This window comes from Dermacentor variabilis, chromosome 9, assembly GCF_050947875.1.
Source record: "Dermacentor variabilis isolate Ectoservices chromosome 9, ASM5094787v1, whole genome shotgun sequence".
NCBI classification, from domain to species: Eukaryota; Metazoa; Arthropoda; class Arachnida; order Ixodida; family Ixodidae; genus Dermacentor; species Dermacentor variabilis.
The window spans coordinates 122,808,434-122,834,930 of record NC_134576.1 but is presented as its reverse complement, the minus strand read 5'-3'; the positions used below and the strand labels follow the sequence as shown (position 1 = coordinate 122,834,930).

The 26,497-nt window shown below is 46.0% G+C and overlaps 1 protein-coding gene across 1 annotated transcript in view; it reads right to left on the bottom strand.

Moving 5' to 3' along the window:
• mfr (ferlin family C2 domain-containing myoferlin misfire) overlaps nucleotides 1–26,497 on the bottom strand; it is a 383,091-nt gene that overhangs the window by 17,311 nt on the left and 339,283 nt on the right. Inside the window, exons 30-43 of the mRNA XM_075669201.1 lie at nucleotides 26,262–26,423; nucleotides 25,300–25,498; nucleotides 23,866–23,942; nucleotides 22,569–22,706; nucleotides 20,922–21,000; nucleotides 18,450–18,640; nucleotides 16,750–16,884; nucleotides 14,527–14,670; nucleotides 12,655–12,782; nucleotides 10,163–10,333; nucleotides 8,810–8,964; nucleotides 5,166–5,305; nucleotides 2,299–2,387; nucleotides 57–155 (exon numbers count right to left, since the gene is read on the bottom strand). Of these exons, the coding sequence (XP_075525316.1) occupies nucleotides 57–155; nucleotides 2,299–2,387; nucleotides 5,166–5,305; nucleotides 8,810–8,964; nucleotides 10,163–10,333; nucleotides 12,655–12,782; nucleotides 14,527–14,670; nucleotides 16,750–16,884; nucleotides 18,450–18,640; nucleotides 20,922–21,000; nucleotides 22,569–22,706; nucleotides 23,866–23,942; nucleotides 25,300–25,498; nucleotides 26,262–26,423 (1,907 nt within the window). The remainder of the gene's footprint in view (nucleotides 1–56; nucleotides 156–2,298; nucleotides 2,388–5,165; nucleotides 5,306–8,809; nucleotides 8,965–10,162; nucleotides 10,334–12,654; nucleotides 12,783–14,526; nucleotides 14,671–16,749; nucleotides 16,885–18,449; nucleotides 18,641–20,921; nucleotides 21,001–22,568; nucleotides 22,707–23,865; nucleotides 23,943–25,299; nucleotides 25,499–26,261; nucleotides 26,424–26,497) is intronic.

Below are 26,497 nucleotides of genomic sequence, written 5' to 3'. Positions count from 1 at the left end.
CCTGACGCAGGCTTGAGTAACAAGAAGTCAGCTCTTGCGGTACACTTTGTGCTCACCCTTTCACGTAAATGTCGCTCATTTTCTCGCCGGTGAAGAACGCATCATCTTCGAGTACCACGTCGTCTGTGTTCCAGATTATGATGCGTAATTCGTAGCTGCAAGGAAAAAGAGTAAGTTTACTGACGAGAGGTGTTCAGAGGTCGGTGACGCACGCACGCACGCACGCACGCACGCACGCACGCACACACGCACACACGCGCGCACACACACGAACATACACACATGACGAGAAGGTTCCCACAGGGTCTAAGCCCCAGACCCGCACTGTTAAGACCAGTTGTAAGAATTGGCCACTTTGAACGGCGCACTCATCTGTTCTTAATGCAGACGTCGTACGACAGTGGAAGTAATTAACACTATGGGCAGTCGGCCACTTTCATACATAAGAAACATGTAGGTCAGAAGGACAGAGACAGGACAGTCCCCGATTAGTGACTGCGCTAAACATCCCTACTGCAATGTACCGTTTGACCATATGTAGCTTCCCGAGAGATAAAACCGAACAACTGTTTACATGAGCGATGCTCAAGATCGGGCTTCGCTTGAACGTCACAACTTTCCACCATGGTTCCTCCTGCAAGCGGGCAAATTAATTATAAGCGCTATTTTTCTTTTGCGAAGCTGCCAGTGCGACGTTAAAAATGCTGCGATGTTAAAACAAACTACGCCAAAAGCTGCTTTACTGTTAACTTGAAGTGTGATCTTACAAACAGCCGTGATGTTGCAAGGAATCCATCCTGTTATTTGGATATCGAGATACCTCTCTGATAATTGCTTAGGCCGGCAAAACATCCTGAAATGCGAGCAATGCCATGCACACTAATACGTAGCTAAACAATGTTTACCGTCGCTGCTGGGTGCTATTGCGTTGATGTTGAACAGTTTTATAATTACAGCAAGTCTAAGTGACAACTTGGCATGTTGACATCAGCAGTTGGTGAACAAGAGAAGCATCATGTTTCGACATCAGGCTTCCCCTTCTTCAATCCGCTTCTGTACCTGTAAACCGGCTCTCAGTAGGACTTGTCATCACTAGGGCTTTGAAGGAGACAAGTTTCTTTGTCAAAAGTCAAGGCTAAAGCTCCCGTTTTTCGACCTCTGTTGATAGCTCATGCGACAACGTTATGCAGCGGTCTAGCGTTGATAACAGAAGAGGTTTTGTTATCACGGCTTCGCCGGTGGTTTCCTGTACAGCGGCTTTCCCCTGTTTAGTTACGCATGCGCAAGCTGAATGTACGCTAAGTTGCTCCGCTCAAAATGCTGGGGATAGAGAATAATCAAAGTTTTAGGTGTAGCAAAAGAAAAACGAAAGAGGTTTGACAATGCGACTTCTAGGAGGCGGTGCTGGAGCCAGAACAAAAAACAAAATATTTCAACTGAAAATGAAGGACGCTACGAAGGTATAAGCCTGCTTCTTTAATATTAGTCCATTGACATCCATACTTGCTTTCTTTTTTTTTCCGGTGACCGGAATTCACCGCGTTCTACCGCATTTCATCGGCTAACAAAGGTTTGAGGTTACCGCTTAGCGCAAGACGCGCCTTTCTGTGTCAGAAGCTTCTTGAATGTTATCCATGGTTCTTGAATGTTATCCATGGTTCTTGAATGTTATCCATGGTTTTCACCGAGCCTTGTGTACTCAAATCTCTATGCGCGACGCGAATACTGGAGTACATTCTAGAACTTCCGCGAGCAACAGCGATTACACGGGAAGGTTCATTGAGCCATGTGTTAATAACCAGCGCGTCTGATCCGCAGATCAGATTTCGACGATCAACGAGTGTGCTCGCCGCTGTCATTGTACTGAGTGTTACTTGCATTACAGGGCACAGGTTCACAGTTAGAGGTTTCTAAGCGTCACTTCAACGTGACAACTGAAAGCCGCTTAACGAGGCTGCCTTATTAAAGTCGTGAAAACCGTTTAAAGAGGCAGTTTTATGAAGAATTTCTGGAACGAGAACGTGAGCTGAATATTTTTTTTTTGCTCGCTGTAAACGGGAGCAAGGAACCAAACAAAATCACAGTTTTGAAATGCTCGTAAAAGCTACTGTGGTTTCTAAAACATTTGATTCAATGTGCTGCTAAGCACAACTCTGTACGTTATAGGTATAACGATAGAAAAGACATTGCCACTGCCTGATTTATTCATAAGGCTATTTTTTTATAGTCCGGACATAGGCAATATGAAGGCAAGGGCGTGGAATATTGGCACGATTTCACAGTGCGAACAGCGCTGACCTCTTGGGCTTCCTCGGCGAAATGTCCACGTGTGGTCCCGGAAGCGGCATGTCCATGGGGAACATGTCCACCCACATTTCCAGCTTTCCCTGCGTTCCACGCGTCATCCACAAGAGATGAGCTTCAACAACGTCACGCATGATCAAGAGAGAAAGACGCTGACAGAAAGAAGGTGGACCGTCTCAAGTGATAAACGGTGCTCCTAGCAAGGACTGTCGCCGAAGCCAATGTTTCGACAAGGGGACTTATTTGTAGCTGTCGAAACTTTGAATACAGCGACATGCCTTGTTTGTTCAGTGTTGATCACATACAACTGACTTTTAAGGAACGAACGCCCTCCGTTCATGACTTATGATTAATTGTACTCAAGGCCTCCGAATTTAATACTATTCAGGAAGCGTTACTCAAATTCCGGAGAAAACATTTTGGTCTCGTAGCATTGTTGTTCCGGTCGCGTCAGGCCGGTCAGCATAATTTCCAAGCCAATAGGAACATATGATGTGGTAGGCGGTGAGTTATATCAACACAAATGCTGAACTATTTGTTGCGAGTTGGCGCGCAAGGTTACAAGTACAGGGCCTTTTGTTTCCTGAAAGAACAGTATAATCAACAGCCGTGACACAGAGTAACACGTCGAACTTCTCGCCAAACCTGGTAGTGTACGAGCAGAAAACAGCGCTAAACTATAGGACGAAGAGACCACAGCGCTGACTAACAACCAAGTGTCTTTATTCTTTCAGTCAGCATATATATACTCTACCGCTATCTTCGTTATCTGTTCGCTATCTACCGTTGTTGGTCAGCTCTGTGGTCTGTGTCCCTCTCTTCATCATGTTGTTTAGCGCTGCTTTCCGCTCGTAATCATGAACCAGCCAGCCCAAATGCGTACTCTTATGCGAGTGTTCGTCCTAAAATACATTTGCTTTGCATTACTCTTCAAACTAAAGTGGCTCATTACTTTTGGCAGAGGGCTACGTTTACATCGAGCGCTACTTTCCCGATAGTTGTCACAAGTCGGAGTGTTCCAAACTAACCTGAGTCTCCGTGTGGAGGCACCGTGACCCAGAGGGCTACTAGTGTCAGAAAGTATGTCGTGTTTTCAAGTCAGTAGGTCAGCCATCGTTTCAATGCACTTCCGCAGAAAGATGAGATCACACGCTACGTATGCGCACTCAAGCCTTGCTCGACAGCGGGGCGATGTTCGTACCATGCACGTTCATGCACGATCATGCACGGACTATGAGCGAACTGGTGCGCCTCGATCACCGAAGAGTGCATGCTGGTAAAGGCGACGTAGCTAAAGCAATTTCCAAATCGGGCTAATGCGATCCAGGATAATGTAAATAAGTGCGCTCATCTAACACACGCTCAAATTATTTGGTGATGCATTAATATAGGTCGACTAATTAGATTAACGCAGCTGCTAGTAACGAGGCCCCTATGAAGGAATATGTAACTAAGAGACGCACTCATTCATGCACAAACAAACAATTAGGAATTTCCACATTTTTTAAAAAGATCCCTTTAGCACATTTTATCCTTAGGAGAAATAACTGAAGCACTGCGACGATCAGGCGTCATACTTGTTTGTTTCTGACAAGACATCGTGGTGCACGGGTAATAAAGAAACTTGTGCGTGTAACATTCCTGTGCGTAGTTTTTCCTAGATGCTTAGCGTATGTAATCCCTCTGCGTGTGCTATATATTAATCTCGCAAACAAGTATCTCCATTATTTATGTCTTTAATTCAAGAAAAGAAACCTAATTTGTACAAGTCGCTATGCCAAGTAGACCTGCCTGAGTATTATTCAAGCGAGTGAGTCGAAGTCAGCCCGGCCGAGTAGAACTAGAATGGGTCTGAGTCCGCGTGAATTCGGCTGAGCACAATTCTGCTGAGTTTGAGTCCGAGTGAACTCTAAGCGCAAACTATAGCTTGTGAGCGAGTCTGAATGAGTTCGGCTTACTTAGCCGACCTATTGCCAAGGGAGCGGCATGTGAACAATATCGTTTAGCCAACATCGGTAACTGCTTTATATATATATATATATATATATATATATATATATATATATATATATATATATATATATATACAGTATGTACATACAATGACTGCAACTATATATACATATTGTTGCAGGAGTGCAAGCCAAGAAGATGACCCATTGAACGGTTCATTCTGGTAATGAATTCCGCTCTTGCAGGATACGGTGAAAATGGCCTGATTGACAAATTAAACGGCTGTTACACTGGCGTCCTTTCAGGACGTAGTCAACTCGCCTTGACACGCAAACGGGATCTCTCAAAAATTTTCGTTCACTTGTTCCAGTGCTGTTATTTAAAAAAAACGTGTTGCGACACAGTGATGCCAGCTTGTGCCATGAATTGCCGGATCGTCCAAGGAACCCTGGTACTGACACAGTGATGCCAGCTTGTGCCATGAATTGCCGGATCGTCCAAGGAACCCTGGTACTGACACAGTGACGCCAGCTTGTGCCATGAATTGCCGGATCGTCCAAGGAACCCTGGTACTGACACAGTGACGCCAGCTTGTGCCATGAATTGCCGGATCGTCCAAGGAACCCTGGTACTGACACAGTGACGGCAGCTTGTGCCATGAATTGCCGGATCGTCCAAGAAACTCTGGTATTGACACAGTGATGCCAGCTTGTGCCATGAATTGCCGGATCGTCCAAGGAACCCTGGTACTGACACAGTGATGCCAGCTTGTGCCATGAATTGCCGGATCGTCCAAGGAACCCTGGTACTGACACAGTGACGCCAGCTTGTGCCATGAATTGCCGGATCGTCCAAGGAACCCTGGTACTTCCCGCTACTCTCTACGTCGCGTGGCGCTCCCTACATACCTGCTCGATGCCCGGCTTGTCCGGATGGTAGAGTGCCCTGGTCTCCACGTGTTCCGGCACAAGGGGACAGCCCACTTTGGGCACGTCTTCCCAGCGGTTGAGAACCGCCAGGCTCTGGTGTTCGTCCGTCAGCTTGCCGCCTGCGTTCGGTTCGCGCGGAACCAGAGTCAGCGCAGAGGTTTCGGCATGCGCCTATGAAGTGCGTTTGCTCCAAATTCGAAATCAAAAGAAAATTAGTATTATTACACTTCATTCTTTGTTACTCTATGCGTGTGCCAGCATGCAGACATTAGGATCCTGCCTGAGCTGAATAAATAAATCTATTGTTACTACTACTACTACTACTACTAATAATAATAATAATAATAATAATAATAATGTAACGAAGACGCACGTTCTTAAGGCCCATCACACACGCAAAGCAAGAGTCCCGAGCTGGATACTATATTAATTAGACCTTGATTGTCCCGTCGTCATGCTTCTACTTTGTACTCGCCTACGATGCGTTCTACAAAACTTTTTATTATATTATTAAATTTGTACAAATAACAAGTGATCACAGAAAGGATAAAGAAAGAGAGCACGACTAGCTGGCAACTGCCACACGGAGGGGCACAGCGCCTGCCTGCTCTGATGAGAAAAGGTCCCTATTAAAATAATGTATACCCGATGACAATAGTTTACGAACCACGGAATCTCCTAAAACGTCCAATTCCCGAGCAGCACCTGTAGCAGTAGCCAGTAAAACTGTACACGACAATGTTGTTAGTATGTTCTAGAAGAGGCCCGAAATACAAATACCAGAAAGCGTTCTTACGCTGCGAGTATATTCAGCTTTTTCGCTGATGAGCCAACTATGAGTCAAAAATGAGCCAAATATACCTGTATAATGATTGCTCGAGCCAACGTCAGTGTTGCCAGTACTAAAAAAAATATTTCTTCTACGAGTTTGCTCACATAGAAAAATTAAGAATCATAGCGCGATAAGACAGCTGCAAAAAACAAAACAAAGAAAACAATGACAGTACCAGAGGAGAGCACCGCAAACAATTTTCACCCTTAAAGCAATCAGTAAGGGTTTAAATCGTTCTGTAACTCACTCTCTTACTCTCTTTTTGGTGTAAGAGAATGAGTTATCGATCAATTTACGCCCTTATTCACTACAAAGGTGTAAATGATCTCACCGTGAGGCGTTATAGGCGTCCGTCCTGCGCACTGCGACTTTAGCCTTTTGTCTTTGTGCTACGGTTTTTATTCATTGTCATTACACCCTTTATTCGAAGAGTATACGCCGCTATTTGGGGCTTATCTGGACACCCAGCAATAATCATCATTAATCCTGCGCAAACTGGACATTTCTTTAACACTCGGCTCTCGCCACTTTCCTGTTAAGAGGAAGCTTTAGCTCGGGCCCAACTCCGACGCGGCCTATTCAAATACATGTAAAACGCAAAAACGTTTTTATGAGATAACCCCTGGACCGATTTTGATGAAATTTGTTGCATTTGAAAGAGAAAGTTAAATTCTAGTGACTGTTGAAAGCGCAATTTCGATTTAGGGCTTGAATTTTCTTAAAACGATTTTCAAATATTTGACCGTTTGAAAAGAATAGAAGCACGAAGTTTACAACTTCATAGCTCTGCACCAAGAACTGATATCGCGGTTCTGTAAACGGCATCCATTAGATATTTCAAAGCGGACAAATTCATTATGTCATTTTACATCTTACGTGAATTTGTTACGTTGGTTACAACGGTTTTGCAAAAGTTGTATTTCCCTATGATTAAATTTTTTTATATTCATGTGTAACATATCAATTTTGTCCGCTTTAGATGTACTATTAGATGCAATTCACAGAATTGTATTATCATTTTTAGTGGTTAAGTTACAGAGCTGTACACTTGATAGTCTCGTTTTTTGAAAATTTTTGATTTTTGCCAATTTTTAATAAAAAATGGACGATTTAACTCAAAAATTCGGAACCAACAGTCACTAGATTTTAAGTTTGTCTTTTAAATGCAACAAACCTCGTCAAATTTGGTGCAGTGGTTGCCGAGAAAAACGAATTCTCCTTTTACATGTATTTAGATAGGAGCACTCGAGCTAAAGCTTCCTCTTAAGAACGCTGTGTCACGCTGACTCGGGCGCGCCATTCGCAGTCTGAAAGTAACGTGTGCGCAGCGTTAAAGAAAGGAAACGCGCGCAAGAGAGATATATTGATAGAAGACGCACGAAGAATAGGTTCACACCCCAAAGGATGCGAAATGTTTTATGGAGTGTACGCCGAGCGAAATCCCAATCTCCTTCCACGTAGGCTCCACAAAGCAAGTGGAGCATTTTTGCGAATATACTCCACGTCTTAAATGGAACCTACGTTAAACGAGATTAAAATGTTCTACTTAGTCTGGCCAAACATTTTTTTTTGAACACTTGCTTAGTGGAACTGGCGTGGAAGAAGATTAAGGCTACGTTAACAGTTGGTGTAGAAGTGGGTGAAAGCGTTAAAAGAAAAACCCAGAAGTCAGCTCGCTCTTCCGTCTAAGCGGAAGGATCGGTCGCTGACCGTATTTTTCACCTTGGCGAAAGCTAAGAATAGTCCCGCATTGCGGGAAGCAGCACTGGCATGGGAACATTGAACATGGCGCCGAAAGTGTCAGCGCCGATACGAATCGGCGCGATCAAAAATCACCCCGTGCTGTACGATAAACGAACAGCTCTGGGCCGTCCAGCAGGTCCTCAGGGCGCTCGAAAGGCAGGGAACCAGCGATCCGGTAACGGCGAGCGGAGACCCGCGCCGAGTAACCCGCGACTACGTAGATGACGTAGGCCCTCATCGGGGCGCGCGAGCGCCCAACTGCAGGCACAAATAAAGTTGGCTCCAATCCAATCCAATACAAAAAGACCTTCCTCAGAAGCGATATCTCCATTAATACTGCCGAACAGCTCGGAATTGGCAGAAGATGCAGCAACAAAGCGTTGCCGCGTGTGCCAACTTCTCATACTTTTCCCAGAACCGGGCGAATTCATGCCCACCGTTTTCGAGGCACCCGCTTCTTCAGCTGTTCCTTGGGCATCTCCAGAAAGCAAGAGGTTCGTTAAAACCATTTAGTAGTCTTTCATATTCGTGCTTAAAATCAGTTCGCGCGAATTTGCACGCAGTAACTCCTTTTTGATGACCGCTGGATCGGTTAATGAACATGTAGCTGGAAATTGCATGGAGGACAGCGCCGCCACACGGACATCATATTTCCTTTTTTTTTTGCCAACTCCTCATCGAATATCTATCTGCGATCCTTGAGGTACGAATAAATAAAAATAAATGTGCTCTCAGTAAGTTGGTTTTGTGAAAGTGGCGGCGGCGGCGGCAAAACAAATGTGAACATCTTGGACACGTGCAAAAAAAGAATTTTTACCTCTTTTGGCGTTTTCGCTCTCTCTTCGATTGCCAAGTGGGAAAGACGCCTAAGAATGATCTGCAAGTAGCAGTAGTAATAAACTCCACTAAGAAAACAGGCGACCCCCCAAGGACATTCCTTCCGCATAGGTTCTGTGTAGTAAGTGGAACATGTTTTTCTTTTTTCGGAAACATGTTCCATCTATGTTCCGCTGACGTGGAAAGAGCTCAAGAGTGAAGGTGAACTCACCTTCGTCCTCGAAGTCCGAGCGAAAGACGAACGTCTTGGTGCCCACTTTAACGCGGTTAGGGGTGAAGTGCGGACCGTCCAACTTGGTGTCTCGGCACAGTTTGGCCAGCACCTGACTTGGCCTCAGGGGGTCCCGCCACTGGTTCGGGCCGTACCTGCAAGAGGGTCCCGCGGGAACATTGTAAAGCCATTTAAACCCTTACGGGTTCAAAAAGGGTCCAAATCGGTCCATAGCTCACACTCTTGCACTCTTAAAGATGTAACGATGTGGATTATAAAATAAAAACACCATTAAGGGTGTAAATCGGCTTACTGTGCAAGATAACCATGCGTTTTTTTTTTTTCACTCTCGTGCATTGAATATGCTGCATGAATGAGGGAACTGAATGCTGCATGAATATGCTGCATGAATGAGCCCTCAGGAGCGGTTCTTTTCCATTGGCGCCCTATTTGTTAACTCGGTTGTCTGCTTTTTACGCATCACACAATCCGAGGGACTGCATTTCGTCCTCTGGATCTCGCACTACAATGGCAACTACTCGCGTTTGCTCCAATCTTTAAATATTAACCATAACTTATTTGCAACATAACAGCAACATCTGATCTGGCTGAATTCTAACCGCAACATGGGCTTAGAAAAGAATATTTAGAGATAGATCACGGCCGCGACCTGGACCAGGTCGTCGAGAAGTCTATAGAATACAACAAGCGCCTCTCTGCGACTTCTGGAGACTGGGAAAAGACGTTCCATTTATAACGGAAACAAGTAGTCAAGGAGGCAGTAACGTGTAGCCTTGGGCGAGTTGCTTCTGCGTTACTGCGACCAGCGCGTGACCGAAGATGAAAGTGTACTCGTCTCCTTGTGTTTTTCTTTGTCTTTTGTCACGCTCTGGTTGCAACAAACTCACCGAGGCGCGGCTGAACGCATGCAGTGGAATAATTGACGAGGCACTGACCAACGTGTGATGGCGACCTGAACAACGGCCTTGATGATTCAACGTGAACTAGCATCATCCTTTCATCCACGCACTATAGCCTTGTAGAAGAGCTGTTCGCGCACGTGTGCCAACATTGTCCGTATCGCAATCAATCAATCAATCAATCAATCAATCGGTCGGTCGGTTGGTCGGTCGGTCAATAAGCCAATAAGTCGGTCAATAAGCCAATCAGTCAGTCGGTCGGTCGGTCGGTCGGTCAATAAGCCAATCAGTCAGTCAGTCAGTCGGTCGTCAATCAATAAGCCAATCAATAAATAAATAAATAAATAAATAAATAAATAAATAAATAAATCGATCGATCGATCGATCAATCAATCAATCAATCAATCAACGAAAGGGAATCAGTCTATCTCACGTCTCGTATTTCCGCGGTATCCCGCAGGTGGCCCGGTGGCGGCTGTAGAAACGGTTCTCGAGGTCGATCTTCGTCTCGCCGATGAGGTCGTCGCTGCCCAGCAAGTCCCAGTCGTAGATCTGCACATTCAGTAGCGAGTCCTGCGGGAAGGTGGCCTCCATCTCGAAGCACCTGCGCGGTCGGCCACACGCGTTAAATTCCATCGGGACTTCTTCGAAACATCGCAGCCGCTTTGCGAAGCTTAACTATTTCAGGTCGTTCGTTGGTTAAAGGGACAGTTAAAAAGGACCGCTGATTGACTTTAGAATGATCAAAGACTATATCGAACCTTTATTCTTTGTTAATCGTGCGGCCACACGCAGCGGTAGCTGAGTGGCTATGGAGTTGCGCTGCAGAGCGCGAGATTTGGGCGTTCGATGCCGGCCTCATGCCGGTGGAGGGCCGATTGCAAAAAACGGTCGTGTGCGACGTGCATTCTTTGCGCGATTAAGGTGGTCCAGGTGACCAAAATTAATCGGAAATCTCGGACTACGGCATGCATCAGGTCGATCTTTCCCCACGTGAGACCCCAGAATTGATTTGTGATTGTTTCGCGGCAACGGCCTGGTTGACACTTAAAAAATGCAAAGGTCCGAGTTCCATTTTTTTTTCAATTTTCCCGCCACACCTAGCATTGAGACGGCGGCGTGACGTCACGGATTTTAATGTTATCTTTTTGCGTATTTGGACCGGTAGGGCGTAAAAGGTTCTTAAAGCTTGCCGAGTTTAGCCTTTGGCTCTACTAGTATACAATGTAGATTATCTTGATAGATAAGAAGTTAAGATCGCGGGATTCAATCGCGGCCACATCCGCCGCATTTCGATGGGGGCGAAATGTGGCAACACACGTGGTACGTAGATTTAGCTGAATGGTAAGGAACCCCTGGTGGTCCAAATTATTCCGGGGCCCCCCACCACGGCGTGCCTCATAATTAGATCGTGGTTTTGGCACGTAATACGCCACACTTTAAAGGAAGAAGATAAGAAGTTAGGCCCGAGCAGCGCCGTGAAATTGCATGACGTCATTGCGAGCTGGTGCGAAACCTGCAAGGTGGTTTCTTTCGATTCTGCGCCCTTTCTGACTTACCGATACTCTTCTCGCAGTAAGATTTCGTTCTTGTTTTTGTGTTTAAGCGTAAGTTACTACAACAGCTCGAATTATTTTACTCCTTAGTGTTCCTTTAGTAGGAGACGTTCTGGCAACACGTACAGAGCCGATCACTGAAAATGCGTTGCATTGGATTCAAGAAAATGCTGAATTCCAGCGAAGCCTTGCTACATCGCACCCGAGTCAAGGTTTTGAATCAGTATAGTTGCTTGTGAGACATACACATGCATCTATTTAATTACAGAAGTGCCGCACCGTATTAGACACAAAATCAAATTCGCCGTCAAACTTGTGTCCCGTAAGCTTCTCCGGCTGACTGTAAATATAATATTGTCGGCGTGCAGGGTGCGCTAACGTAAATGGAAACGCCCAATTGGTACGGTTTGTCGCAAATTGCTTTCAGGCAACGGCCATTAGGAGCAAGCCTTTTTTGTATAAGGCCAGACCACAGCAATAGGATGGGTTGCGAACATGGAGGAAGGGAAAAATATAGGAGGGAGCATACCGCGACGCCATTGAAACCAGCCTGGTGGCCCAACACGTGATCGCACGTCGAAGCGCGCAATCGGTTTGATTGTTCCCGCTCTGCACGCAGAGTCACGGAACAAACGCGCACCGAATAAAAACTACTGGCTTAGCAGCATAGTCTCGTTTAGCGTAGCTACTGGGAACCAAACGCCTTGGCAAATCTCGATTCTTGCTCCGTGGCCTCGACGCAAGCTGTCACGTGTTCGGCCACCACTGTGGCTTCACGGAGCGTTCGCTATGCCAAGGCTGGCTTCGTGACGTAATGCTACCTCCTATACTTTTCCTCCTTCCACGATGGCGAAACGGACGCAAGAATTGACAGGAAAAATGGAGTAGGCATTAACGTGCGGCTTTCAATACGTCCGAATGGATAAACGCAGTTAACGATGACGTTTACGTGCGTAACAGCATCCGTGGCGCCAGCTGGTGGCACATAGTTTGCGCAGACAGGACGCACAACTATGAATATATAGCACTAACTAAGCATATTGCACTCGGCTGCCGCTGCAAAGTATCGGCAGAGACCATATCCTTAACATGCAGCTTTATTTCTTCTTCGAGGAGAATGCTATGTAACAATAACATTTTTTTAGCGTGTTGTGTTTGCACAAAACATCGTAGGATGCAGATATCAATGATGTTTCTGCAGTTTACACCTCCGGTAAGTCTTTATCTCGTGAAGGTCATTTACCGGACCTTTACCGAGATGCTATATCTCCCTATTTAGGTGCCACACCGTGCTTTCGCGTCTGCACCGATAAGTCCGAACTGATATCGAGTCGAAGCTTGCACTTACGTGGAGGCAAAACGTACTCACTTTCCGAACACTGGATTGAGTTGCTTTGATACGTAGTTTTCCTTGTCGCTGTTCCTCTTGCTTCCGAGGTTTATGACGATGTAGGGATCCGCTTTACCATTCATGTCCGCCGGATGAAGATCTGTCGCCTAGGATAGAAAATCCAAGAATTGGCACTTCGCAATACAGCGCTTGATACATTTTTCTCCCGTCTACCCTTTTGTTCTGTTGAGCTGTCTGAGCCAAAGGTAACTGCTCCAGGACTCACACATTTTGGCCGAAAGGGAAGAAACAATTGATTTCGTTAACGTGCTCCCTACGTTAACAAAATTGGTGGGTTTGACTACCTCGGCGAATTAGGTCTTTTTTTTTTTATTTGAATGCCCAAGATTCCTTGGAGACATCATGTAGGGCCGTAAAAGGAAGGGGGGAGGGGGAGATTGAGGAGAGGTGTTTCAATAAAAGAGGAAGTGTACCAAAGATTTCATTAAAACAGCCTACTTTAAAAACAAGAGAAAACTAGAAATTGAGTGATGTTAAAACGCAGGTGCAATCATAGTTTGTTATAATAAACAATGGCATCCCAGAAAACAACTGTACATGATAAATAGAATGACATAATAGGAAAACAAAAACGTGTTAACATCAAGGGAAAAAAATAATACATCTACAATCCCCATATTACACGCGTGCATGTTCACTAAATACATGCGTATCGAATGCCTCGTGACATTGTGTACATACAAAAATTTACTTCGGTAGCTTTATTCCAGTGGCAAATCGCAAGAAAGAGAGGTGAATGACACCAGAACTTAAGGTGTGCGTAGCCCTGCGCCGAATCTTGTACGAGTGATCAAGGTGCTGAAATGCATCGTTGGCGAACTTGGTATGGCGTGGGTTTACAGAATAATAAAACTGCGCCTTTGGCGAGTTGGTAATGCTCGATCTCAGATATAAAACAGCGCACGTAAGATGCTATGACGGACAGGTTGAACGATGTACACCACCAACGCTGAATTCGCAACTGAAGGTCTCATTCACGCATTCACATACTGTGTATAAACAAGCGCAAATATACACGTGACAAGAGTCGCTGCAGCTACAATTAAAGAAATATTTTACTTGGAAAGAGCTTTTTTGTCATGCAAGAAATAAAAAAGAAAAACTGTGCTAGCGGAACTTCAATTTGCTTTGCAACAATCTATTTATAACAATCTTACGGGTGATCTTGCATATATTCTCAACTATCGCGTTCCTCTGAAAGTCTATTTTGTTGCCCCTAATTGCCCGCAAACTATTATTTTTGCTTTCCTTTTTGGTGCAGTCCGATGTCCTAGTGTACCCGCTTTAGAGCCCGTTTGTATCTTTTTCACTCTGCATATATTGAATGGATCTCAGCTACTTGTTGGTTAAGAATCTAGATGTTTGGCTATATTCTGGTGCGAGTCACTAAATGTTGTACCCACTACCCTGCTATAATGCTTCGGCGCTGCAAGGTGCACTGTATATAAATAAATAAATAAATAAATAAATATTTCTGATTGATCTTCTTTTTTAAGTAAAAGATCACAATGATCAGGATCATCATGATTAACCAGTAACTGAACCATGCAGTTGCGGCAACTCGTCTCCTCCATTTATTCGTGCTTATCTATATGTGTAAAAGACGTCAACAGATCCTTCATTTGTGAATCCATATCAGCTCCATGCATACCGTTCACCTGTCCGTCGTGGCATTCTTACGCGCGATGTTTCACATCCCAGTCGAAAGAAGCTGAAAGACCATAAAGATGGTGATAGAGCCTACGAAAGTAGCACAACTGTTCTCGTATTTTCTGACTCTGTAGTGACGGTGGTAGATTTTAAATTCACAGATTAATAGCAGCCGCTTACCTTGACGACGTATACCCTGATAAGCACGTGTATGGGGTCGTTACTTGGCAGTCCCTGAAAAAGCCCGTACGTCGGATCGGCGCCAGTTATCGTGTAGTCCTGGATGTCCTTGGGCAGTGGGAACCTGTAGACTTGTAGGGAGCCCTTATCAGAGGAAGGGTAAAGAAGAAGATACCAGGTATCTACATGGATTTGACGATTTTTCCATGACTACACTGTGCAAAACTCCCGCGGCTGCATATTAATTATGAAAAAAAAAGAAAACGAAAACGTGGCGTATATATTACGCATACCTATGAGGACAGATGTTTCCTGAAATGCATGGTTGTCTCATCTCCGAGAAGTGTAACGCGGTATTCTGGTAAACGTCTACTATCGTTAAGCGCCGGAGTCTATCTAGTACTGGGCATGTGTCAGGATCGAAATTTTAGAAGTAGTCAAAAGTGACTCGAGCGCTCTCTTTTCACGTGATAACGGCAATTAAAGTTTATTAGACAACATCTAATAATCACCTAAAGCGAGAGCACTATCAGTTACTAATCTCGGACAAAAAAAAGCTTCTTTTTTGTTTTTAAATAGTTGGTTTCTCGCAGGTTATGGAAACAGGAACGTTGTCAACAACGCGCAGCACCCGCAAATGGGTGCATGTGAACATCCAGGAGAGCTGCTCCGCTGTCACGTGTGTCACTCGCACCTGATCTCTACCACCTCATCTATTCCGCCAGCAGATCGAAGGTAAGAAATCAATTTTGCCGCAATCGGCGAGGGAGCAGGGCCGTGAAGGGAAACGCTACCATCTGCCTCAGTGCGGTATAATTACGAATGGGTTGGCAATCGGACGCCTCACAATTGTACTTTTGTTTAGACGTTTGCTTTTGCATAAATAAGCGGCGGCTGTCGGTGACAGCACTATCGGTACAATGAGCTGACTGCAAGGTGGTGCGAAAATAGAAACTGCGTCCTGTGACATATTTCATTTCATTTTATTACCTTCAAAGCCCCATAGGGGCTTTGCATTACATAAGCATTACATTACATGTGCATCCGAGGCGGCTACCTGCGGCAGGAAATGGCTTTCGCCAGCAAATATATAAGGCTGTGAATCGCGCTTGCCACACTGCACGTCGCTCAGCATAGACAAATCCCAGCTTGCGTGCAAGAAAAAAAAAGAAACGTGCTTACAGTCATGCCCGTATACATCTTTCTACCTCTTCACTTGGACGAGAATGTTACATTGAGCGCTTATTCGCGCCTTTCTTGTGACTGTAGTCTGTGACTGTAGTCACAGTCTTGTGACAGTGACTGTACTGCCTGTGACTGTATTCTTCAAAGAATTCATTTGAATTTCCAATGCAGTTTTGTTTTCCGTCATGCCAAGTGTCCCGTCCAGGCGCTAAACGCACTGTGTCGTCATCAGAGCTCACAACAAGTAGCGCAATGGATGTTATGTGATGTGTATTATTATAAAACGCGACCCCTGGATTACATACGTTCGTAATAAGGCCAGCAGGATTGCGCTACCAACGGCTTGAAAAGTGGCGCTTTTCTGCTGGTTTGGTAATTCCGTGCACTGTACGTCGGAAACAAATGCATGGCTGCTGTTGCTGTTTCCGCTGCGCACATTCATCGCATGGGTGCAGCGCGCCCATCACGGCAACTAGATCATGCAAGCAAAAGGGCTGATAAGGTGCAACGCGTATGAAACGATGCACTGCCTACGATAGCCTGCTCTGTAGCGCTCGCCTGAGAATCGAAATGAGCTCGTACGCGGACTGGGCCGTATCGAATCACCGTCGAATCGGAAACAGGCCCAAGATGCACAGAGCGCTTTCCTTGCGGATACTGTCATCCCAGGAATAACGTTATTACAAACGCACGAACGCAACAACGCAGCGTGGTACGTCTGAATACGCGGGCGGGCCGGCCACGCGCCTTCTCCCGCCCGTGATTCTTAAATCCACCGCTAGGTGGCTTTCAGTGGCGTCCCTACCGGCGGAGCTTGTCACCTATACGCAAGTTCTGCGCTCGCATAAATACAGACATGACGACGCAGTGAGCAGGTGCACAAATTTTTTTAAACCATACGGACCTACTTTGTAGCGTGCGGGGGTTAAAGTAATGAAACTAGCTAAAAACTGTTTCGAACAAGAAGCAGCGCTCAGGCAAACTCTCTTCGTGTTAACAAATGATACAAGTGCGATGACGGACACCGCAGGTAGATACCTTGAAGAGACCGACGACCCTGTTCTGATCATCCAGGTCATCTCCACTTCGTTTGCCACGGTACAGTTCGAACGTGTGCAGCCACTCACGGAAGCCATTGAATTCGGGAACGTTCTCGAGTTCTGTAGGGTAGATCTGGAAACATAAGAGCATGATGACCACAATTTCATCGGGATAGCGTAACAACGAATGCGCGCAATCATATAGGGTGTCGATAGTGATTGATTATCGCATACACCTTGTAAAAAAAAAAACACGATTTGAAAATTAACCGAGCCATTTGTGCGAGAGGCATAAGCGACATGTTGCTACTAGTTATCTGCAGTCTGCTAGCCAGTGCATGGACTTAATTGGAGATTTATTTAGGTGTATGAACTCATTCATCGAGGCGTGAGTGGAGAAGGTTACTGGAGCGTTGCGAGGCATCCGAGTCAAGTATTCTTCGCATGCTGAATTTAGCGTAGCTGATGTTCAGTGTCCCAGTGGTAGGCCTCTGTAAAAGCTGAGAACACCGCACAAGGAGGCTTCCCTGTGTTTGGCATGCGCAAATTTCAGCGTTTCACGTTAGTCAAGAGGTAGTGAATAATCGGTTAAAACCCATCACTGTATAAACATAAACAACATTTTCCCACTTCGAACGCTAAGCTACACTATAATTTAGCATTATTAACATGTTTTATAAATAGATACCACCATAACGTCCTTATGGTAAATTTGACGATGCAGGCGCGTGAATTTAGACAAGGCACTTTTCAAAACCCAAGCATTTTGGAAGTGCACGCCACTCTGCATTACACCTTCTAAACGAAAAAGCACGACGTCTTCTAGACATCGTCATTCCTCTAAATTTCTGCATGGACGCCGTTTGCTACACGCTTGAAGCAATAAAAAAATTCCGCAAGCGCCTACTTCTCACGATCCCTGTCGTCGTTATTACGATTAGCATTTAATCAATGTAGCGATATCCCCTACTGCTGAACATCATCATCACATGTACACTTGTCTGACTCTGAAACTTAGTTTCAAGGAGCCCGTCCTGTCCTGTTGAAATCAATCTGTAGTGGTGATTCCGAGATTTTAGGTATTTCGGCTTAGTTACCAACTAAGCATATAAACATATAAACGGTCCGTTAATCTAGTTAACCAGTACTCACCTACGGGGCAAAAACCTGGAGGCTTACGAAAAGGGTTCTACTTAAATTGAGGACGACGCAATGAGCTATGGAAAGAAGAATGATGGGTGTAACGTTAAGGGATAAGAAAAGAGGAGATTGGGTGAGGGAACAAACGCGACTTTATGACATCTTAGTTGAAATCAAGAAAAAGAAATGGGGGGGGGGGGCCATGGGCAGGACATGTAATGAGGAGGAAAGATAACCGATAGTCATTAATGGTTACTGACTGGATTCCAAGAGAAGGGAAGCGTAGCAGGGGGCGGCAGAAAGTTAGGTGGGCGGTCGAGATTGAGAAGTTTGCAGGGACAACATGGCCACAATCAGCACGTCACCGGGGTAGTTGGGGAAGTATGGAAGGGGCCTTTGCCCTGCAGTCGGCGTAGCCAGGATGATGACGATGTTGTTGTTGTTGTTAATGATGATGATGATGATGAATCTCGTTCGTAATCTGATCAGGCCCGTCACGTACTGGCCACAATCGGAGAATATTGAAGATGACGAGGGCCAGGCAACGTTGCTTCGTACCTTGATCAGTCCGTCCTGGGGTATGCGCCCCCTCTGCGTCTTGGGCGAGAGCCGCTGCGCGAAGCGGACGGCGCTCGAAGCACCCTTGAACGTCCTCTTCTTCTTGTCTAGCCCGTCCTTCTGGTGGCTGCACTCGAGCCGTTCCAGCTCCTTCTCCATCTTGCGCATGTCTTTGGCACTGAGCTGGCTCTCTGCACGACGTGTCATAGTCAAAGTCAAAGTTCTTTATCAAGGCATCAGAACAATTGCCTAGGAGGCAGACGTAAAGTGAATTAATGCCTGACAGAGTGTCAGCCCCCCTTCCATACACTCCCCAAACACATCACCCAACATCTAAATGATAATTGCTACATTGCCTGTTGACGAAACTTTGAACATAAATCAGATGAAAGCACTGGCAACAATGCATCAAAACAGAACTTTGGTCCAGACTAATTTGTATCGCGAGAAATGTACAACTATGAACGAATGACATCTGTGTCATGAAGTAGAGGAAAATCGACCAAAACAAAGAAACAGGAATAATAAAAAACGGAACTCACAACTTTTCAACATTCAACATTGTGTGCCAAGAAGAAGGCGCGCGGTGATTGAACGCTGGGTAACGAGATAGCTATACGTAGAATATCATCATCAGCAGCAGCCTGGTCATGCCTACTGCAGGCAAATGGCCCCTCCCCTACTTCTTCAACTACACCGGTCGTGTACTAATTGTGGCCATATTTTGTCCCTGCAAACTTCTTAATCTCATCCGCCCACCTAACTTTCTGCCGCCCCCTGCTACGTTTCCCTTCCCTTGCGAAGCGTAGCAGGGGGCGGCAGAAAGTTAGGTGGGCGAATGAGAGTAAGAAGTTTGCAGGCTCACCATGGCCACAATTAGTACATGACCGGGGCGTAGAATATACATACATGTAAATGCATCGCGATTTTTTTCTTCAAGCGAAGCTATCTTAGTGAACCATCCTCGACTTTCGTGACCGGCGCTGGTGCTGCTTCCTTAGCGAATAGGAGCGTGCCTCTGTCGCCTTGCTATAGTGTGCCGGGGACCTCGTGTTCGCACAGTAACATGTGCGTGCCATTGCTTTTTCTTTAAATTAGCTATAGATTCTGTATTTCGCGTCGCATTTCTCTCAACATGACATCGGTGCTCACAATGTTTTTTCTCGACAAACATCACCTCCGTCTTCGTGACATCACTGCGTCGAAGTCTCACAATGTACATGACCGGTACTCAAGGTACTCACATGATAGGTACTATATTCGCATGAAAAGCCATTTGCAAATTTCGGCTTAGAGTAGGAATGGTGCATAGCGCGTAAGCATAAACTTGGCATTACAGTAAAGCTGTCACCGATGTGATTGATAAGCCTAACATGACATTGCACGAGTTTACACGTTTCGTGAATGGTAATAGAGACAATTGTGTGCATCAAATTTAGTTTCATAGCACTTAAGTAGCCATTTCACGGAAGCTTTGACTCACAGACAAACCGACGTCTGCGTTGGATCTACATAATTTTTGTTTTATTTTGGACATCAAGAATAAGAAGGAGATGGGGGAACGACTTAACTCTCGCCGCATTATAGAAAAGAAAAAGGAGACTGTCAGCGTTTTAGTGATTCTTCGTTATTTCAAGGCACGGGAGATATCAAATGACGGCACGACTTTTATAAAGTCACGTACAGACAACTTATTTATAGCAGAGTCTTTTGCGCGTGGCCATAGATAATTGTGTCTGTATCCGTACTTATAAGAGCCTCTTTCCAATAAAACAGTCTGTAGCGATCGCCCTTTGCGCCAGCCCGTAGCATTGACTGTGTCCTAAATTGAGTGCTACGTCACCCTGACTTCGGAAGATATTACTTTGCTCATGAATGTAGGCTGCTCACAAAAAACAACCTAATTATGCGTCGAGAAGCCAGCACTGCGTAGTATGTGTGCCTTTAATTTCATGCGAGCGATATAGTCACGGTAGTGTAATCACAATATCAGAAGTTATTCGTGCCAGCCTTTAGCCATTATCATAGTGAACATCATCATTAGCCTATTTAATAGCGATTGCGAATTGAAGGGTCGTTAATTGAACCATTGGGCTCCCCCACCTAACGCAAGAAAATTTCCTAAACTCACCGCTTAATATTTCGTCGTCCAGGGTGCTCGTTGCATCGCGCTAGGGAACATAACTATGGAATCAAGTTCTGCCCGTCGTAAAAAAAAAATTTCCTATTAATTTTGTAAATAAAATTTTATTCGCTACCCTTTCTCTCGCAGTAACTCTGTTAGCTGCGCTTCGCCCGCATGGGGTAACAGTAGGCAGGGGTTATCTGACGTGCGCTTTGCAGGACCTCCCCCGGCACATGATCACCTAAGCTCGAGTGGCACATGTCAGAGCACAAATTCTGAAGGTAGTGCCTGTAGTGCCATCCTCTTGTATTCGACATGGTTTGTGCAGTTCATATTCCTTTGCTTACCTCCGTCGCTGGACATGTCGTAGTTGTCGTCGCCAGGCCTCAAGTTGTTACCAGGTAGTCCGTGATTATCGTTCGAGTCCTGAAGCAGGTAATAAGGGAAGAAAAAGGTTGAAGTTTCGCCCGTAAGCCGAAGCATCGATAACAATGGAAAAGTAATAAGACAACTACACAGTTGCAAGGTTCGTAATTTTACCGGCCGCATAAGTTGCAGTAAACACTGCGCTGACTAATTAAATTGCCAAGCACGGTGTCAAGTGCCCATGAGCAAACTTTAACAGACCTCATTCGATTACCGCGCACACATGCTGTGACAACGCTGGCGTGACGACGAGTGGCAGCAGCGGCGAGCGAATTCCCCTTCGTGCTGCCTCTCGCTTCAACGCGAACATTGCGCGCGAGAACGCAGCACACACGAAGCCATCAGGTTTCTCGTGCTGCCTAGCTTTCGCACCCACCGCAAATTACCTACAAGATGGGGGGAGGGGGGGAGGCGCTCAACTGCGCCATGCGCATCCGCGGCTGGAGTAGAAGAGGAGACGCGCGCTAACCTAGTGACCCTTCCCGCTCTCCTGGCTGACGCTCACCTGCCCGCTATGCCCCCTCCCCTCTGTGCGCGCGAGATAGTGCCGCGCATCAAGCCACCGTCCTTCTGGGTTCTCCCTCGCACTCATTTCCTCGCATTGGCGTAAAGCTGCCACGTGATCGCACTGGAACGTTATACGGAACCCCAAGGCGACGACGATGGCGGAAATTCACCTGTAATGTAGAGTAAGTGCTATCGCAATAAAGAACACGTTAAAAAAGGCGGAAGATTAAGTTACCTGTTTCGTCGAAATTAAGAGAGAGCGACAGCGATAGTTCAGGTGGTTCCTTAAACTCTGCTCTGTTAATAATAACCACGATGGTTATAATGCCACTGTCTGTATTTGTAATATAAAAATCAGGGACACTTGCGAAATATGAAAAATGAGTTGGCATTTAGGCCGAAAGTGAAACGCTGTGCGAGCAATAGCTCGAACATCGCCGAATACCTGGCATTGTGAATCTCAAGAATGAAATTGATAACGTACGATATTGCCTTTTTGCCATCATAGAAACAATGGTTACATAAAAACAAGAAGTAACCTCACAGCTCTACCGGAACTCAGAAGCCATGACAGTCTCAGGTTGGGCAGCTCCGGACACCGACTGCTTTGAGCCTTAATTATGATGATAATTTATTGACATTTATTTACGTCAGAGAAAAGAGGGCAAAGCGTAGAAAATTATGTGCTAACAGTTCGACAAGTTCCCACCGCAGAAAAAAATAACGACACCAAACACCCAAGACAGCGGTACAGATATCACTTGACAAACAGCACGAAATGAAATGTTCGAATAACGGCAACGAGTAACAACACATTGATCGCAACAACAAACTGAGGCAGCTTCTCGCAACGGCCGAAGCGACTAACGACAGCGTTGATATATTAAAGTATTCATCCAGAATGAGAGTACCAGGTGAATTGTAGAAACAATTGAAATTTCACCACTAGTCTACAAACCGGTAATGACAGGACGCCGACAAAAAAAAAGGTCGCTAAGACTTGATGAAGCCTGTACTCCCCTGCCTTTGCGCAGCCTTCTTAAAAGCACGTCTCTACACACCTTGGCGGCCTGCTCTATCGAGGCGAAGTACCGGCTCCACCAGTCCCGGTTCTCTTCGTCGTGTCCGGGATCCTCGGTCGCCATCTTCTTCTTCCGCTTGTTGGCTTCGCTCTTGATCTCCTTCTTGCTCCTGAAGCCCTGAAACAGTTAAGTCAGGCGCGGCGCACGTTATGGCGTCCAACCCACCACACCGCAGTTTCGTCGTCAGCTGACTTACGTCCACTACAGCGGGGCAAAGCGATCGCCAGTAACCCCTGCCATGCATCGGTGACCTTCGCCCTGTTACTGTAGACTTCCCGACTTCGCCACGCCAGTTCATCCTCTCTTCCACCATGCAGTGCTGTACCCTTTAACTAGCATTCATTCTGCTGTTATAACAGAGACAACCGGATATTTGTTCCGTGCATTACGTGACCTGCGAAATCCAGGTTCCTAGTTTCAACTACATTCAGCTGAGTATGCTTGGCAGGCAACGCTGCTGGCCCCTGCGCAAGTAGTGTAGTCGTACATACGTATCGCTTCACGTGTTTTGCATTCAGTTGTTTTTGACCTGCGACGCTCTTTACAGGAACGGTATACTTCGTATATTGCAACGACAGCTTGCGGATAAGAACTTAAATCAAAGAAAGAATTATTTGTGCACACCTTTGCGTTTTATTATATGTGACGTACTATGTCTTCAGGTGGCAACTGCAAGCGGTGCTTCGTAGACGCTGCTCGCAAAGCTGCGTCACTCCGTTCGTGCGGTGGCAAATAGGTTCAGATCTGCGCTACCTTGCGTGTAATAATTATGTCAATATTGCGACATAAATTTTGACACTTCATGTTATATCAGGCCACATGGCGCTAAACTTATTCTTTCTTATGAGGCGCACACTTGACTTACCCAGCACCTCGACCAGATGCGCGGTTTCACCGTCTGGTTCTTCGTCGTCGTTACAATGTGAGGTCTGGTGGCAGTGTCACACTGGAGGTAGGCGCTATTTGATCGCGAATACAAGCCATGAAAGAACGCTCTTGAGCTCCCCTATCGTTGCCTGCTATGCATGAAACGTAGTATATCGACTTTCAGCCACTCGCGTTTCGCATATCGTCCACACTGCCTTCTTACTATCTCCCCACAATTTCTTCGCAGTTAACTCGATTTCAGACAGAAACATCCTTGGACGTTTACGCAAGCTTTCGCATAGCACGGAACTCCCCCAGCGGGATACATAAATGCTAATTAACCTAAATAAAAACAGGTTAAGCAGTTTTATTGCACTCCGTGAACATTCAGAAGTCGAGGAAAACTTACGTAGTCCAGCGTTATGAGAGTTTCCTTTGTCGACAATATGTTGGAGTCAGCTTCGACGTCTACCAAGACACCCTCATCTGAAGGAGAAAAAGAGAAGAAGAAGCAGGGTCTTGCAATTCTGAGTTCCCAAAGTAGTCAAGCGCTTTGAAGGCCTTATGAGTTTTTGGCTAACCAACGGGACGCAAACAGCGAAGAGCACTCAAATGAAATAAGTGACTTTAACTAACATCATTAAATAAAAGATTATTCGCCCTAATATTTCTCAATATGAATCTAGATACCACACAGGAAGAAAGAAAGAAACGAAGGAAGGAAGGAAGAAAGGAAGAAAGAAATTCCGAAAGAAATGAAGAAAGAAAGAAGGAAAGAAAGAAGGAAGGAAATAAAGAAGGAATGAAGGAAAGGAAGAAGGAAGGAAGGAAGGAAAGAAGGAAGGAAGCCGTAGATATGCGCATGCGTCGATGATTAGAGTGTATTTGGGATTAGGCACGCTGTAAACGTCATGTTTAAAAACGAGGCACTGTATGTAGTCCCTATGCGAGCATATGCTTTTCGCGTGGCTCGTACCGTGCGCGTAGCGACGCTCTGCCGTTCAAATAGCACAGGTTAGCACCGCATTCACTGAGAACACCTAAGACACTCCAGGAAGCGCTGAAAAAAAAAAAGAGGTCTTTTATATTTTGGGTTTGTTCCGCAAACTCATCTGCCGGCTAATTCAGATATTTTATGGAATTCGAGAGTTTCAATGCAGTCGATCAAATTTTCAACTGTGGTTCACTAGGGCGCGCGTCTGGTTCAACAAGTGAAAAAAAAAATTATTCTGAATCTTTTCACATAATCATCTTATGCAGCGTTTTGTGCGCAGTTGTGGCCCCTGGGCGGAGTACAACTCAGCACCACCTGCAAGCGCCGCGACCTCTTCAAATACAGCTAATAACAAACACAAAGAGGAGCGGAGGCAGTAAAACTAGTGAGATAAATTGTGCAAGTTGGCACGCGTCACAGAATTGAGAGATATTTACCATGAGCTAATAAGGCTCAGGACCAAAGCTACCACAAGCGGACCTTCGGGCTTACAGGGTCATATGCCGCTCATGCCTATGAATGCCCACGCACCCACGGCTTACACTAGGACATATGGAATGCATTCGCCACCTGTGTATGCACGAACATTTTTTTCTTTTGACAAGACCATTCCTTTGTGTCGAGTTAAACGCCAATTGATTCACAGAACATCACGACTTGGTAAATGCAAAGTGCGATCGTTGGACACGACAGGCATGGTGAACGCACACGCCTGCTGTGACTCCACACGTATTCACAAGACACACTGCTGCAACATCGTGCCATCACGGGTGTTCTCATTCTGGCCTCGCGTCGTTTCGGTTACTGGTCGAACGTATGTCAATGCCGGGCGGGCGATCAGGGCCTCACCGATGTGCAGCGAAGACGAGGTCTGCGAGGAGCTTCGGTTGCGGTAGTCTCTGGAAGAGGACCGCGACTGGGGCCGGAAGAGGAACTTGTGCAGGGAGTTGACCACGTGCGTGCCCACCAGGGTGAAGCGCCCGAAGCTGCGACAGTCGATGACTCGGATCGTCAGCGGCGGGCAGTACGTCTCTTGGTCCGGCAGCGCCTGCAGACAGACACCCAACTATGTTGACTATGTCCACTATGTCCACTATGTCTACTACGTCTACTATGTCGACTATGTCTACTATGTCCACTATGGTCCACTATGTTCCACTATGTTCCACTATGTCCACTTTGTCCACTATTTCAATTACGTCCACTATGTCCAATTATGTCCACTCTGTCCAATTATGTCCAACTATGCTCACTATTCGAACAGTGCAGACGTCGTTGAAACCTATGGAGGCAGCAGCCTCCTCTGATCTATTTTACCAGGCCGCTGTAATGACGCCCTGATCACCTGCGCAGAGGCTCGTTAGCAGTGTATCTCCCCAACAGCGCTACAGAAAGCGTCCTGTTACTTTCAGGTTACGTGATGCTGCCGATGGTCATGTGCATATCAAAGCTAAAAAGGCATATCACAAGTAGGTCTTTTTTCGTTGCACTAAGGCATGCATCTTGTTTTGTAGGCCAGTTAGTGAACTGGCGTGGCATGTTGTCCCTTTGTTTCCTGCAATTCGCATGCCTTTACCTTCACTACTTCCCTTGGTAAACGTTGGCGTACTCCAATGCCCACCGACAGCGTAAGATAGCCTTTCTTTCAGGGCTGTATCGTTCTTGTGAATCTGTACAGCTTTCCTCTCCGCCACAACTGCTGTTAGCCTGATCTGTCATGCAAAAAAAGAACTGCATTCCGGCAACTGTGTTGCCACTGACAACGACGAAAGCTCGCGTCGGATGACGTATCCGGGCGAGGTCGAGCTCACCACGTCCAGGAACTTGACGGGCGTGGAGAAGTTCGGGTTCTTCTTGCAGTTGAGGATGACGGACGACTGGAGCACGTGACCACCGCATTCGACGTCCACTCGGGGGTGGTCCACGCTCATCAGGTGCACGCGTTTCAACTCGCGCAAGCCCCAGAACAGCACCTGCGTTCGAAGAGACGTGGTCAAGCTGTGGTCACCCAGACATAACAGCTGCGGAGAGAGAAAGCAATTTACAA